We start from the raw sequence: 18160 nt of genomic DNA, 5'->3' as shown, positions 1-18160 counted from the left end.
ACAGACGAGCCATGTGTGGCTTGCAAACATTGCTCGTTGAAAATTTAAACAAATTTCAGGGCACAATTTATGCCAATGTAAGTCCACATCGTGGTCTAGACGACACTTGGTTATAGTGGTCTTGGCGTACATCCAAAGATGTTACCATGAAATAGTAGCAGATAGACCAAAGAAATGGATACAAGTTACAGAAGTGTAGTATCTTTATCAATTATATGAATTAAGTTGATGATTGACAAATAAACTGCTTTTTGATAATAGAATCGAGAATTAAAGATATGTATTTGCTGTTTTAATAAAAAAACAGATAGTATTATAGTATAAATATAAGGTTAATATAAATATAATATAGGGTTAAAAAAATTATATACCTGGTCGAAAGCTTGATAGCATTCATAATACTGAATACTGAGATACTTTCACCAAAAAACAAAGTAGATCTCTGATAATAATTAATAAATTTAAATGTTTTATACAACCTTCCTATTTGCTTCAAAATTTTTAAATACTTTGCAATTGTGTGTCTAAGTAGTTGTACATATAAAGTGCGAAGTTTTGATTTATTTGCCATTATTGTGAAGAAAAATGTTCAACACATTGTTCGATTTACGAATGATCAATTTACGATTGTCAAAACAAAAAGAATATTCGTAAACTGTATTACATTTTCGTTATTATTTTTGAAAACGATTTTGTACCTGTATATTTAGTCACACACAGAAAACAAGGAAGAATTTTTACGGATAATATTTTATATTTCGAATGCAAATTTAAGTACAGGTACTGCAATAATGTTCAAAACCTCAAAATTGCAAAATTCAAGTGAGTTGCATGAATATTTTTATGGATACTAAAGTTTCCACTGCAACATTAGTTATTGAATGTTTTCTTACTATTTTATGTATGTATATGATTGCATGAGTTTTATTATCTTGAATATAAATATTTGACTTCAGATTTTGGTTATCTACAAAAATAGAGGACACTGCGTTAATTATATATTTTTATATATAATGATGGTAGTTATCAAGAATACGGCATCTGATGGTAAACGATTTTCGTTGCCTATGGACGCCTAAAATTTCTGTGGTGTTACGTGCGCGTTGCCGCCCCTTAACGAACCTTTTTTGAAAATGAAAACACATAATGAATTCCCCAATCTAACCATTTTTTTATATAACCGGAATGGCAATGAAGCTGACGGTCCACCTGATGGTAAGTGCTAGACGCCTACATACAGAGCGTAATTTTATGCACTACACTATTAGCGTAATTTTATGCAATTTCGGATATCTGATGACATACGTACGTACCACAGATGAGATAGTCGTAGTTTTATACATATGTGTAATTTCAGTAATTTTCTATGAAGAGGGGGATCAAAAGTTACATAAGTTGGCCAGAACATATCAACTGACATGTAAAGTTAAATATCATATCATTATTATGGGATATGACAGTGAAATTAATTCGTACTGCAATGTAACTCTTAAGTTTATAATACAACAATGAGGAGGTACGTGGTATGTTATTCATACAAACTTCTATATGTAACGGAAGTACCGAAGAAAACAAGCTAAGAAGATTACTTTCGTAACAGGTGAATACCTGTTACTTAAAAGTAGTAGTTGTATTAATTCAAAGTATTATAAAATAAAATTTAATGGATGGATGTAAAATACATCAATGGCTTCATAAATGACGTATTGTTGCAATTTGATACAAATATTAATTGTTGATACTGTACACAAATTCTGTTTAAACTCTTTTTATATTGAAATTCATACGTATATCAGTATTGGAACACCTATTTATGTTTCAATTAATCCTTATTGTGCATCAAGGTACATTGCACAGTCATATGCATTTGATTGTCATAATATTATCTCAGTTATGTAAGCAATATGTTCGCTTATTGAACAATAAATATTAATACTAATGATGTTTGAGGTTATAAGTCTTAAGTACTATAATTGAATTAATTGAATTAATCTGAGTATTGTCAGTCTCTAAAAGGTAAATTTATCTCTAAAATTTGCTAAATTTATAGTAGTATTTTAGGATGTTCCTGTAATTTATAAGTTTTAAAGGTTACATATTTATATTTAATACATATATAATAAGTCTTACTAATACTGTGCTAATATTAAAATCTATTATAATCTGCTTTAAATAAATAAAATTACTGAAAAAGTAAATTTATTTTAAGATATCATCTTAGAATGTATGAATTTATTTACTTAACTAAATTTGTTTAATTCATTTAAATATGTAATAAATATTATGTAAGATCCTTCACTGACTAATAAATTATATTTTATATATTTCCTTTATTACTATATATATATATATTTACAATTATACTCTCTAATAAATTATTATAAATCTGTTTATAATTGTATCAAATTACTAATAAATGTAAACATTCTATCCGGTATGAACATTTTAAAAAAATCATGATCTCCCCAATTTTATTCTCCCCAGTAAAGATGTTTATCGAAGTAAAACGAAATCAGAGGTCTCTCTGGCATCATAACGTGCGATCCCATTAACCAGTTGTACTAAGACTTTGCCGACTAACTTTCCCAATTAAGTATAACTACTCTATCACACTTGATGTATCCTATGTACATTTATATGTAGGTATGGACAATCCTATTTGATTTTCAACATGATAACGTGATCACCGTAGTGCTGTTCAGGCTATATAGGCGATGGTTTCTTTTTGTTGGGTTGTTTGGGCATATAGCACTGCGACCTACTATAGATTTATTGTGTTCGCCCTTTTCAGAGTTCGTTACTTAGACCCGTCAGGGACAAGAATTGAAGAATATTCGATACGATGGTTACCACTTACCATCGGGTGGATCGTCTTCTGTTTGCTACATATTCTGTTCATTACTGAATCATGCGTAAACATCGGATGCTAAATTTCAAGTTCAGTACGGAAAAATATTGGTAGTTTTTGTACTTTTTGTATATTTTATTATACAAAAAGTAAACTGACAAACTCATTTTAAAAACAAAATGTTGTTATTATTCGACGTCTATTGAATATTTGAACACGCTACGTAAATATTTCACTTGAATATTTCATAATGCAAACAAAAATGGAAAGAATATCGATTGACTTCTCGTATCTATAAATGCATTTGCCCCACATCCGTAGACGTGCGACTGAAATTATTACTGTCTAGTACAGCGCAACCAAATTAGGTATTGTTAGAGTTGATTTTTGGCATATAATCTACTTTGATACTTGACTACCTATAAGCAGTTATTATAATGCTTATTAATGATATAAATGCGAAAGTTCACATACATGCATTTTCGCTTGTACATTACCTGACTGACTGTCTGTATGTATGTTGCATTTTCACGATAAAATGGCTAATTTGAAGATATATAGTTTCATAGGGACGGAAATAGGCCATCTCAAAAAAAGCAGACGAAGTCACGATTAATATCTGTTTAAAATGTATACTGATTTTATAGATTACTAAGGTTTTCTATCTATGTTCACTATTAAACGGCTGACCTGATCTCAGCCAGATTTGACAAAAATATGGATGTATGACTGTATGCCGAAGAATATACAGTATATTTTATCTTAAAAAAACAAATGAAGCGGTATGTAACGACTAATGTATAAAGAGAGTAAATTTTGATACGAGGAATGTAAAGTTCGAAAGAAAAGTAATGTCAGAAAGCACTGCACCGATTTGAATACATAGTAGTCCACAGGTACCTACATACGATATATATTAATATATGTACAAAATACTATATGTATTGGGTACAAGCATGAAAACAGACGAACTAGGGGCGGGCCGCTAGTCAATACAATTTATGATACAATTTATCGTCGTATAGATAGCATGATCGTGCAACAATCCCTTAATCGTTGAATTGAAAGGAGCTTATTGATTTCTGTATTATAGCTTATGGCTGATAGTCTGCTGAGAGCCTATCTACGTTAAGACAATAATATCAATGGATTGTAATAGCTAATATTATTCTATAGGAATTGAAATGGAAATCCGAGATGATTGAACTTGGTGGAGCTAGTTGGTATTTAAGATTAATAATAATAAAAAGACACACAATGACACACAAAAAGGAGATATAGGGTAAAATATAAAAATAATACAATATGAAAATTATAAATTTGAGAATACCCTCTCTGTGTCTGTATGTGTTACCTTTTATATTGAATCGTTAATTTTACCCTTAGGGGGATGAAATGATGCGAGTTAAGTTGCTGGTAATAATCAAGTGACATATTTTATTAGCCAACTTTATCTGCGTAATTTATTTTAATGTATATTATTAACTATAAAAAAGTTAATACGCTAATTCTCCAAGTTTTGACACATATCACACTGTAATGTTCATTTTTGCGTTTTAATAGTTATAGTACAATGTTAATGTGACCCTTAACCTTATCCTTGGTTTTAATTTTGGTTCAGTGGAATTTATTAAGTTTCATATATGTGCATCCAAATGTTCTGTATCTGGTCTTTCGAATCCAGGGTTTCCGTGGTCTTCTTAATGTTGATGTACAAGAACGTCTTCACTGACATGGGTTTTATTGACTTCGTCCTCACTATACTTCATAATATCTTATTTTACATCAATAACTAAATATCAAATATTTGTTAAATAGAACTATTCGTAGACTTCACGTTCTTCATAATAATTTGTAACTGCAATTTCCGTTTTTTAATGACAAAAAATAAGAATCGACAAGCGTGAAAGTAGCACGGTAAAATGTGAAACATTTCCGAGGTTTGACGCAATTCAAAATGTCTAGTTCGGAAATATCCGGCGCTGCCATTACTCGAACAGTTTCGAAATATGTAACTAGAATTTCTTTCAATTTTTATCTAAAATTGAGGCAACTACATAAATCCTAAACGCTTCCGATCGGTCTGTCTACATTCTGGCAAATTTGCTAATATTTTATTGCGGTCAAGTAAATATTACTCACGACTATAAATCCAGATACGACAGTTAGTAGCAATTTTGGCTACATTTACAGCAACTGTAACACTTCGTAACTGTTACACGATAACAAACACAATATTTAGGATTACATCTAACTCGGTCAATATTTTGCGCCTGATTTATTAGTGGTTGATCAACTTTTATGTTGATAAACTTTGTTTAGGAATAATTTTCTGAAATCTGTTGTGATTTATACCTGCTTCATATTTATTGTAATCTATAGCTTTAAAGTACCTATCATAATTATATTGTATATATATATATATATATTTATTTATATTATTTATAACACTTAGTCTTGCAATAATAAATAAATAAAGAGTACTATAACTAAATAAGAACAGATGTAATTTAATTATTAAAAAAGTTTATTAATTAATCGCTGCGTTCGGGGTGTGGTGTGAATGTAAAATCTCAATTTACTCGATTGGTTAGGTCTGTTCTTTTTTACATCATGGAATGTATGCTATAGTCGCGGGTACGATTACTCGCACGGTACAAACATTTGTATTTATGAGTTTGATTGTTGGGAGTATATTGATCTGGAAGTATTCTATGTATATATTATGTAAGTATTTACAAAATATGTATCTAAGTATTTCTATCAGTTGTTTAGTACCTATAATACAAGTTCTGTTTAGCTTGGGATTAGATGGCGATTTATAAATTATCCATTGTTATTATTGTATGAGAAAAAATTTAGTTCATAATATACAATAATAAAGTTTATCCAAATTCGACTGCTTATTTGTATAGAAAAATGTATAAAACTTTCTCATTTTAGTTAACAGCATAAGTTTCCAAAGTTATTTAAGTTCATAATGATTTAACAAGTAATTATTGTACTAATTAATATTAACCTTTGGTAGAAATAAACTTGCAAATTAATTGATATAAAAGTTAGTGCCTATAGAAACTATTTAATTGAAATCGTGTAACTAAAATGTTTTCAATTATTTGAAGCTTTCTTTCACTACTTGAAATAACTACGTTTTTATTACATATCAAATCCAGTCTATAATCAGGACTGACAATGTATCAGGCAGCGCCACCACTATGTATCATGTGACAATAATGTCAGTGGTTCTCTTCATGGAAACCGATGACTATACCACTTCCATAAGGCTATTATTTACTATTGTAGCTACATAAAAAACAGTATTTATTTAATCAGGTACCGTATTCGTGGTTATTTTACTGATCAACCCAAAAGTTAACAGCAGAGAATGCATTTAGCATTAAGTTTGTAAAACACATTTTTTTGTCAACAAAGTTATTTAAATAAATAAATATGTATAAATTCCAGTTAATGCCCAGATTCCGGTGTTATTTTGTTCAGGGTCTATCTAATTTTGTTTATTTTATTCTCACAACAAAGCTGCGGGCAACTAACGACTATTTCCCTCACCTACGTCATAGTTAAGCCGCAACAAAGCCTACGTTTAGTAGACCGTGTAGAAAGTAATTGAAGATGATACGTGATGAGAATACTTATCCGTTTTACGTAGAACAAGAAAACTACAAGTTTACTTTCAGATTATACGGCCCCGCTTGTAATAGGGCTTGAGTTTGGTTAGAGCGTCAACTTTATCAGGTAGGGACTAAAAAGTTGATTGGGTTAGTTATTTGTTTTCGGCTGTCATGACCTTACTCATATAATACAGAATAGTGATAACTACAGAGGACAACATGAATATCTATATGCTGTTAAACTTAAACTAATTATAATTTTTATTTACTTTTAAAATTACTAACCGGATATTTACTCGTATATGCCTGTCCTTGCTTAATTTATTCTCTCAATAAGACTGACTTTCCGACACACTTATATAGGTAATATGAACATTATATTGTAGGTGAGCTAATTTACCCCATAATAAAATGTCATATGACAGTATACAGACTAATCTCGGAGTGTCAAATCGAAACCATGCGGCAAGATGATGTTGAGAATAAGAAGGTCAATGAATTTATTGCCAAGAATTGTCTACAAGAACAATGGGATGTATAATCTGAATATTGTACAGTTAAATCTAAAACTATATGCGTCCATAAGATCATGGTCACAGCAAGTTTATGTGAAGTCAAAATAAATAATTCATTTAGGACATCTTTTGGCGCTTATAAACGTCAACAATTTTTATTATTATATCTACTTTAAAATTCGGCTTCGGTTCCAATACTCCAATTAAAATAACTGTCAAAAAACTTAAGTAGCATCTACGAGTACGTTTTTTGTAAATCTAATGCTATATTATTATTATTACTTTATGACATTATAAAAATTAATATGTAAACATTAGTCAACTACGTACATTAATAATATTAAAATGGTTTAAACTCGTAAACGCAGAAGTCCCAACATAACTCATGTATAAACTTATTCCACCTTTGATCTCAAGCAAACATCCACTTTTCCAAAGTCAAGAATGTTAGCTAAGTCATCAAATTGTATTAAATTTGCTTATGCATAGACGATTATAAAGCATACGAAAATGATACTAAGCATAAACTCACTGAGAACATTATAGGAGACATATACTTATACATTTTACATAGGCATTAGTTAGTACTACTTGTTTGAAAGAAATTATTTTATTTTTTTATATTTTTTTCATATAGTTGGTTGATACTCTCGATCTTTAATATATTACGTTGTCATTGTGTAAATCCATATCCTTATACTTTTCCTATACCATGAGGCCGAAATGTCAACTGAATTTCATATCGAAGAGGCAAGAAATCCAATGGAATATTTGATCGTTAGCTGTGAGTGGCAATTCAAATGTAAATACATTTGACATTGTATGCAGTGAATAGAATATTTTTTGTATGGTAATTCAAGTAGAATAAGTTAAGGACAGATACCATGGTGACTTACCTCTACTAGATGCAGTAACTACCTTATACCTATATGTTGCAATATTCAGAATAAATGACTCCATCGTTCTTTACATTAATTTATCTATACTGTCAATATAAATGTAAATGAATATTTGTCTGTTTACCTATAAACACCACAGATGATCGTCGTTTGACGTAAATATTGCTATTTTTGATACAAAAAAAACCGACGAAATAACGGTAATAAGTAACGGCTAGTAATCTATATGATATACAATGGTATGAATGTTAATTAAATTAAAAAAAAAACAAAATTATTATTGCAATATCCGTAAAACAGATTTGTCATAAAATTATGGTATAAATCCAATAAGATTTTGTTTTTAATTTATTTCTGTATCGGTCTTGTAACTTTTATTTAACAGTGAATGTTTCTTTTGTTGACGAATATTGAGAGAACAATCGTTTTGGTTCAATCGTTTCAATTTAAATCAATATTCAGTGCTGGCATAACGCAAACTCATAAACCAAAGCGTCCCTTGACCCAAGAACACTCAATCAAAATAGATTGCAAAATTTACATAAAAAAATCTCTCTGAATCTCTCTTCTCTCTTGATGTAGTTTTAATATCTTCTTTGTTGGCCGATGTTCTAGAGATGAAAGCAACAATCGTTTTAGAAATGCCTGACGTTTAATTTTCTTTTCATCGTTGTGACCCCTTTAAAGAAATATGTAATGAATAGCCACCATTGTAGGGACATTAAAAAATGTTTCGTTTCGTGATTCAGTTATTAATCCACAGTTTTGGGTCTCTCGTTATTGCTATGATAATGGGTTCGCGGGGTTTTACACAATACATCCTATTGTGCAGATTGTTCATTAACCAGAATGACGTAGTAATGGGTTTAGCTTTGATTCCTTACGATTACAAGGTTATGGTAAGCCGACTTAACACCAGTCGGATGTAACTTATGTGTACTTAACTGAACGATCAATTTACACTTTTAAACAGTTTAAGAAGTGACTCCTCGGATTTTTCCATTGAAATTTATTGTGAGTTAATATACTTTTTATTTCTATACCTATAAGAATGGTTTCATAATGTACGTGCATTTTTGTATCACCTTTTGTATCACTTTTTTTCCACTGTGAAAAAGTTTTAATATATTTTATATTTCTTTTAACAAAAAGATTACTTTCAACTACTTGTCCTATAAACATTTAAAATAGTTCAGCAATTGTGCACCTATCCATTTGTATAACAGCTTGATTGTGTAGGTCGAGTTCACTACAATAAGGAGGTTAATAATATTAATCGAAGGAATAACCAATACCACTCGGACAAAGTCGCGGGTTTCAGCTAGTCTATTGTATAAATTGCGTAAAATAGAAAACTATTATACCATGTAAAAGATTAAGAACAAAAAAGTATAGTAGTAGTTCAATCACGTTCGAGCAAATAACAAAAAATGAATTCTCAAGAACTTCAATATCCTTTTTTATATAAGAATGAGATAATAACTGAATTGTCCATGTTTACGGAAGTTACACAAGAGACTATATCTTTTATTCAATAGATTTATTTCCTACTTCAACAGAACAAACATGAGGCTGTCAGCGTCACTGCTCTGCATCTACTTCTACGCGCTGCTGTCAAGTGGAACGTCATCGAGTGGCGATGACAGACGGTGGCTCGTTGCATTAGTTGATTTAGTGGAATTAGACTACGTGGACCATTGTGAACAAAGAGCAACTGCAACATGGAATGAGCTAATTGGAGGCAATAAAGGACTATCTACGAAGGTTAGTAGTATTAAATATATACATTATTTTATTTTATATTACGATAAATACAATAAAATTTCTTATAAATTTCATCAACTTTATACTTAATATATGAATATAAACGTTTTTAAAAAATATTTCCTTACACTGCATATCTGAATAGGAGACAAATATGGAGTGCAAGGTTTATTATAATTGAATTGAGTCTAAAAAATATTTCACTATGTATAAGTAGATACTACTAATAGAATGGAATAAATAAACATTTTATTATTATTATTATACTCTGGTATAGTTTACATATATTTATTAATTAATAACATACCCACTTAGGTCACGTGGGTGCTACGGTAAACACGTACGCCGTTTTCGTTACATACGTACATGTAATGTATGAAAACGACTTTAATGTCAAATTGTTACTGGCACATTAGCTTCCATTGTTCTAAATTCGAACTAAAAACAAAATAATGTTGGTAAAATTGAATTTAATTTTACTTCGCTGTAATGTTTTATGGTTTTATATTCCCGTTGTTTTAAATTAAAACACTGTTTTTATAGAGAGCGGTTGTTTAAATTAAGTAAATTGGTCTTGTCGGTATTATGCAATGCCGACATTAAATTAAAGAAGGTATTAGAGTAGTATATTTTATATTTCATTTTTTCTATTAACAACAACGGAATTAAAATTTGTAAACGATAATGTAAAAAGTTCCTAAACCGAATTTTTCATCAAACAATATCTAACAGCTCTATTTTAGTTACTTAGATCTAAGAGAATACGAATACCTACTCATGTAGTGTACCCTTAAGTTTGAAGTTAGAAGTTAGAAGGAAATCTGAAAATAAATTTTGAACTTCTCATTCTAAGTGATTACACCCAAACTTCACGTGACATTTAACCAGAATACCTACTTATGTGCTAAATTTCGGCACTTTCATCATGAAACAAAGTAGACATCTGAAAATAAATTAGAACTTTTTATTCTAGTTGGTCATGTGACCGCACAGTTTTTATGAAGGTTTTAACAAAAAATTGTTTTCAACTATTAACTTGGCATATTTAGGTTAAGATTTTTAGTTTTTAGACAAGATTTTTGCTAGTTTTTAACTAGCTTATTTCGGTACCCTTTACTAACTCAGTCTATAAAAATTTTGTTCGTTTTTTTATATATAAAAATTAAGTCTTTTGTGCCAGCATTCTGAGCTATATACATACTATATAGCATTGGCATAAGTTATACCAGTTAGCAAAAGTACTACGCACTGACATGTTCACTGACAGGTAATTTCCAGAGGAGCCAATTCTCGTTGTTAATTTGATAGGAAACGTCATATCAAAGTATAAAATATATATTTAGACATTTTCTGTCTTACGTTAGTCGTATGATTTTGTACCTTGTGCCAACGGAGTAAGAATAAAATATGTGACAACTTCTTTCTGTCCTATTTTTTTTTACCTGGAATCTTGCGTATCTGTGCTCTGGTATCTATTTATATATAGGTGCATATTATTTAAAATTCAAAATTAGCATGCTCTTTTTATTATTTCCTTTTTATCTTAGCTTCAGCTTTAATTCTTCTTTAGTCATAAAATTACACATTATACATTGTATACCTTATTTACTGGTTTCTTGCTTCCGTCCAAATATTTTTTATATTTATATAAGGCACAAATATGTTTTTTGCCTTTTGCTTACCCATCTACTGCTTTTCATTTATACGTAATGTCCTATGGTGTTATACTCGATAACTTTAGTTTTGACACTTTTCCCCTACTCTAGTAGCAAACTTTTTTAAAAGGTTATATTGTAATTGGAGTACGATGTCTGATCAATAGCAGTAACTAAACATGTATTTTTCTTATTGTATTATTGACAGCTTGTCTATCATTATTTTTTTCTTTCTTTCTTTATATATATATATATATATATATATATATATATATATATATATAAATATCCCCTTGGGCACTTTGTGGCTCAGACGTGCCGTATAGGTAGTTTTTTGTTGATCCTTTTTCACTTGTTGATCCGGAGGCCTTTTGTTGATCTAATGCCAGATGACCATATATAAATGTTGATCCGTTTTGAGCCACAACTGTCACGACGAGTAATAATAATAATTAAGCGATTTATACACGATTTTATACAAATCCACCTTTTTGGCATACGAGCACTTCTTGATCCAATTCAAACGGGCCAATCAGGGTGCAGCATTTGCCAAGGGCTTCCTCATTGGCACGTTTGGGCTACTACATTATGGCTACAGTAACTTAATAATGTCTAGCTAGTATTTCAAAAATAATAGTCTACCTAATCTAAATATTTATAGAAATCAGTCTGGAGTAACGTGACTCCAGATCAAACCTCAATACTTGTTATTTTTTGGATGGGAATCTTTTCTTTTGTAACAACGTTACTGAGCGAATAAAGAGAAGACGCAACGGCGGATCCAGGGGGGAGCGTCATGGAGGTCATGGGAGTCATGGGGGCGTCATGACTCTCCCCCCCCCCTTAGCCCAGAACTTAGGTAGACCACTAATTGAACTAAAAAATAATGAAACAGCAAATTTTTTTGCACGATCGGAGTGTTGGTGCAGTAGTATTAATTATAATTAAACATTGTTACTTAAAACATAACAGTTAAAGTACTATAACACTAAAAGCAAAATAGGTATTTTCAAAATACTTTTTCAAAATAAATTACCCTTTGAGTTTTTGTTCAAACCTCAGATATTATATTTATTTTAGGTATATCAATCAATACATAGTATAGCATAGTACAGTCTGTCTGTCTGTCTGTTTGTTCCGGCTAATCTCTGAAATAGCTGGACCGATTTTGACGGGACTTTTTTTGGCAAGTAGCTGATGTAATAAGGAGTAACTTACGCTACTGTTATTTTAGAAAAATAAAATAAAATTTCACGCGGACGAAGTCGCTGGGGCCAGCTAGTCTATAGATATACCGAGATTTAATGTTTAAGTTGCTATTATGTTATTGACAAAATTTTACTGTAATGTTACTATTACGTTATCCTACACAATTTGTATTATTTTGGATGAATAAATAAATAAATAAATAAATAATAATCTATACATCTATACATTTAATAAAAATTGGAGTGTCTGTTTGTAATATTGAAAAAACCGTTTTTTACTACATGCATATGAATATATGTAAGGTACATATACCAAAATAACTATTTTTATAATTTTAGTCTGTCTGTCTGTTTGTTCCGGCTAATCTCTGAAATGGCTGGACCGATTTTGACGGTACTTTTTTTTGGCAGGTAGCTGATTTATAAGGAGTAACTTAGGTTACTTTTATTTTAGAAAAATAAAGTTAAATTCCACGCGGACGAAGTCGCGGGAACACCTTGTTTTTAATAAAAACATCTTTTTTATGGTACTTGAGAATGTTGAAGCCTGTTGTTTGTAATATTGAAATAACCGTTTTTTACTACTTGCATATGAATATAAATACGGTACATACACCAAAATAAAATATTTTACAATTTTTGTCTGTCTGTCTGTTTGTTCCGGCTAATCTCTGAAATGGCTGGACCGATTTTGACGGGACTTTTTTTGGCAGGTAGCTGATGTAATAAGGAGTAACTTAGGCTACTTTTATTTTAGAAAAATAAAGTTAAAAACCACGTGGACGAAGTCGCGGGAACAGCTAGTGTATAATATATTAGAGATACCTACGTGTTTTTTTATTGATGACTAGCTGTACACGGGATTTCGTCCGTGTTGAATTTAACTTTATTTTTCTAAAATATAAGAAGTTAAATTCCACGCGGACGAAGTCGCGTGTACAGCTAGTTGTCGGTAGTCTAGCGATTTATCTAGCACACCGCTTTGATTCCTGCTTGGTGGTCGAGGGTTCGATTCCTCGGACGCTGCAAACATTTGTATTCATGAGTATGATTGTTTGTAACGGTCTGGGTGTTTTCTATGTATAGATAATATATATGTATTTACGAAAAAAAAACTTTGTATTTATATCAGTTGTCTAGTACCCATAACATAATCTTCAGCTAGCTTAACTTGGGTCTAGATGAAGCTGTGTGAATTGTCCTGAGATTACTATTATTACTATAATAAATCTTTTCAAATCAGCCGATGTTTATTTTTGCCATAATACGTGCTGTTACCATGTGATAATATTACGTACGTACTTATTACTGTTTTAAATGTGATGCGTTCATTATTTATATTTCCTTTGAATTAAAGACAAATGTAAGTATATATATATATACTTACATTTGCACACTTAGTTGATCCAGCCACGATCCGTAGATATTGCTGATTCCACTGTCTCTCTCTTTCTACCACTATAACGGTAGCGTGGCGGAACGGCAACATGTTGCCGTTCCGCGTTCTACCACTATCTTTGTATTCTAATATGCGATGTTGCCGTTCCGACCGAGACCATGCGTTGTTGCCAAATGTATTCGTCGATAGTAGTAGATACCTATACTCGATATATATTTTTTCAACAATTTCCTGCAATAGTGAATCCGTATCGGCATTTTTTTTAAATGCACAAAGATTTTTTGGCTCTGAATATATTTAAAAATCATTTACTTGTGTGTTGATGAATTTATATACTAGTACATGAAGTACCTAATACTTGTTTTGATTTGAATAGGTAGCGATATTATGAATTTATTATACGTAATCTAAAGATTTTGACGAAATAAAAGTAATTAGTTATCTGTTAACCTTGACTTCATGCTGGCACCAGTATTATCAGATGATGAACATACTCTTCGAAAACTTACAGCAGAAATATCGTGTTTGGACTCATTAGATAGGTCTCGATGAATAGAGTTTAAAAAACTTAAAATAAATGGTACATTAGAAATAATGTATAAAAACCCCTTACGTAAAATTCAACCACTTTAAACTTAATAATAATAATAATTAGGAAAAGAGAAAAGCTATACATGCACTGAAAGTAATTGATGCCTTCCACACAATATTTTCAGTATTAAACAACTCTGTTTGTTCAGTAAAAGTGTAAATACACTGGTAACCTTTAATCATATTTTATATGCAAACATTACATATACAAACACTAAAGTTTTATTTCAGAATAGCCAGTAGTTTCAAGAAATAAGTCTTTGAAATTGTACGTGTAACTTATATATATACCTACTAGTTTTTTCACCATAACAAACAACACCAATATGGCCTAGTTAGTAGTTTACCTGTGTACCAATTAATAATAATAGTAATCTCAGGACAATTCATACAGCTTCATCTAGACCCAAGTTAAGCTAGCTGAAGATTATGTTATGGGTACTGATATAAATACAAAGATTTTTTTCGTAAATACATATATATTATCTATACATAGAAAACACCCAGACCGTTACAAACAATTTAATAATAAGTTAATAGTTTAATAAGTACGTACGTAATATTATCACATGGTAACAGCACGTATTATGGCAAAAATAAACATCGGCTGATTTGAAAAGATTTATTATAGTAATAATAGTAATCTCAGGACAATTCACACAGCTTCATCTAGACCCAAGTTAAGCTAGCTGAAGATTATGTTATGGGTACTGATATAAATACAAAGATTTTTTTTCGTAAATACATATATATTATCTATACATAGAAAACACCCAGACCGTTACAAACAATCATACTCATGAATACAAATGTTTGCAGCGTGCGAGGAATCGAACCCTCGACCACCAAGCAGGAATCAAAGCAGTGTGCTAGCTAAATCGCTAGACTACCGACAACTAGCTGTACACTCGACTTCGTCCGCGTGGAATTTAACTTCTTATATTTTAGAAAAATAAAGTTAAATTCAACACGGACGAAATCCCGTGTACAGCTAGTCATCAATAAAAAAACACGTAGGTATCTCTAATATATTATACACTAGCTGTTCCCGCGACTTCGTCCACGTGGTTTTTAACTTTATTTTTCTAAAATAAAAGTAGCCTAAGTTACTCCTTATTACATCAGCTACCTGCCAAAAAAAGTCCCGTCAAAATCGGTCCAGCCATTTCAGAGATTAGCCGGAACAAACAGACCGACGGACAAAAATTGTAAAATATGTTATTTTGGTGTATGTACCGTATTTATATTCATATGCAAGTAGTAAAAAACGGTTATTTCAATATTACAAACAACAGGCTTCAACATTCTCAAGTACCACAAAAAAGATGTTTTTTTATCAAATAAACAGTTTTTATTAAAAACAAGCTGTTCCCGCGACTTCGTCCACGTGGAATTAACTTTATTTTTCTAAAATAAAAGTAGCCTAAGTTACTCCTTATAAATCAGCTACCTGCCAAAAAAAGTACCGTCAAAATCGGTCCAGCCATTTCAGAGATTAGCCGGAACAAACAGACCGACAGACAGACAGACAAAAATTATAAAAATTGTTATTTTGGTATATGTACCTTATATATATTCATATGCATGTAGTAAAAAACGGTTTTTTCTATATTACAAACAGACACTCCAATTTTTATTAAATGTATAGATGTATAGATTATTATTTATTTATTTATTTATTCATCCAAAATAATACAAATTGTGTAGGATAACGTAATAGTAACATTACAGTAAAATTTTGTCAACAACATAATAGCAACTTAAACATTAAATCTCGGTATATCTATAGACTAGCTGGCCCCAGCGACTTCGTCCGCGTGAAATTTTATTTTATTTTTCTAAAATAACAGTAGCGTAAGTTACTCCTTATTACATCAGCTACTTGCCAAAAAAAATCCCGTCAAAATCGGTCCAGCTATTTCAGAGATTAGCCGGAACAAACAGACAGACAGACAGACAAAACTTGTAAAATATGTTATTTTGGTGTATGTACCGTATTTATATTCATATGCAAGTAGTAAAAAACGGTTATTTCAATATTACAAACAGAAACTCCAATTTTATTTACATGTATAGATGTATAGATTAAAAAAAAGTAACAGTCATAAGGCTAGTCGTATGCCTAATATATATAATAATGTAATAAATTCATTTAAACAGAAATTGCGGGAACATTATTTAAATTTGTAACTTTTTTACTGTCCTTCTCCTTTTTTCACATCTTTCTGTTATATCCATATAGTTCTCTCTATATTTTCTGTTTTTCTTACTTTCAATTTGAGACTGTACTTATAATTTGATTATCGGATCATTATGTATTTACTTATATATAACATTTATACATTTATGGGTTATATTTACATATATATTTATGTATGTATACTGTTATTTTTATAGAAATGTATATTTTGCTTATCTTTATTATCTTTATAAATCTTTTTTTGACATTTCTTATTTATATTAGTGCACCGCCAATAATCTTTCTCTGCACCACTCATGGTTGCCTGGTAAATAACGCGGCAAAATATTAAGTCCGCCACATGTACAAATTTTTTTGTGCATTAAAGTTAAAGAAATAAAAAAATACAATACTGTTTAATGAAAATGCGTGTTGTCTAGTGCTTTGAGATGTATCAAAATAAGGTCAACAAAAAAGTCCGTGATGGTATATGTCTATCTCTTAAGGATAACCAACAATAACCATTTTTTATCTTTTACATTTTACGGGATTTTTTTTTATCGTATGTTTCCCTTAAAATCATGTAAACTATGTTATTATGTCATAATCTAAAGAAATAATAATATTTTATAGTGACATATCCACTATAAAATACCAAAAAGTAGCAATGTAATTCGTTACGCGCGAATCAGGTGTTATAAGGTCAAAGGTCGGTGCACCCCGCGTATTTGATAAATAGTGCTTCTCTGGATGTCTTTAAGAGAAAATGGCAGTATGTACGTGTATATGTACAAGTCCTTAAGTGTTAAGTTTTTCAAATGTACATACAGTAAAGAATAAATATTTTTAAGTACAGTACTTACGTACATTAATATAATACCTACTTTTTACTTGTATCTATTGTTATCAAAATTAAATTATAAGTTCTTAACTTGACCACGACTATGTGACCCTCTCTTGGCGCCAAAACGAGTGAAAAAATGAACAGCATACGACGACGACGCAGTACCTATAGAGTGGAGCAACTGCTTATTCAGTTTTATTCAACTATTTAGTCCCTCCACCGTTACAATGAATGGAGGCGGATATTACAATGTACGTAGCATTGCGAATATAAAATATCTAGATTAGGTATAATAAATTCATAATTCATAGGCCGTTACGGTATCAGAGCCAAAGTCTTCTTTCTTTGTTTATGTACTGTTAGATGCGACAGCGACTTTGTTTTTATATTACTATGTAATGATTGATATACCTAAAATAAATAAAATATCTGAGGTTTGGACAAAAATTCAAAAGGTACTTAATTTTTAAAAAGTATTTTGAAAATACCTATTTTGCATTTAGTATTTGAAATACAAAACACAAAACTATTTTTGTTTTTAGAGTGACATTTCTATGAATTCACTGTCGATAGCGAGCGGTGCGATGGAAAAAGATAACCGTTTATAAAAATATAATAAATAACCCTGG

The 18160-nt window shown here is 30.6% G+C and overlaps 1 protein-coding gene across 3 annotated transcripts in view; it reads left to right on the top strand.

Moving 5' to 3' along the window:
* LOC131852058 (angiotensin-converting enzyme-like) overlaps nt 1–18160 on the top strand; it is a 176613-nt gene that overhangs the window by 139568 nt on the left and 18885 nt on the right. For all 3 annotated transcript variants that reach the window (XM_059202651.1, XM_059202652.1, XM_059202653.1), the window contains one exon: nt 9451–9655. In XM_059202651.1, coding sequence (XP_059058634.1) covers nt 9458–9655 — 198 coding nt within the window. In that variant the 5' untranslated portion in view covers nt 9451–9457. The remainder of the gene's footprint in view (nt 1–9450; nt 9656–18160) is intronic.

This window comes from Achroia grisella, unplaced genomic scaffold, assembly GCF_030625045.1.
Source record: "Achroia grisella isolate CSIRO2021 unplaced genomic scaffold, CSIRO_AGI_Agris_v1 utg821, whole genome shotgun sequence".
Classification (NCBI taxonomy): domain Eukaryota; kingdom Metazoa; phylum Arthropoda; class Insecta; order Lepidoptera; family Pyralidae; genus Achroia; species Achroia grisella.
This window is presented reverse-complemented; position numbering and strand designations above follow the sequence as displayed.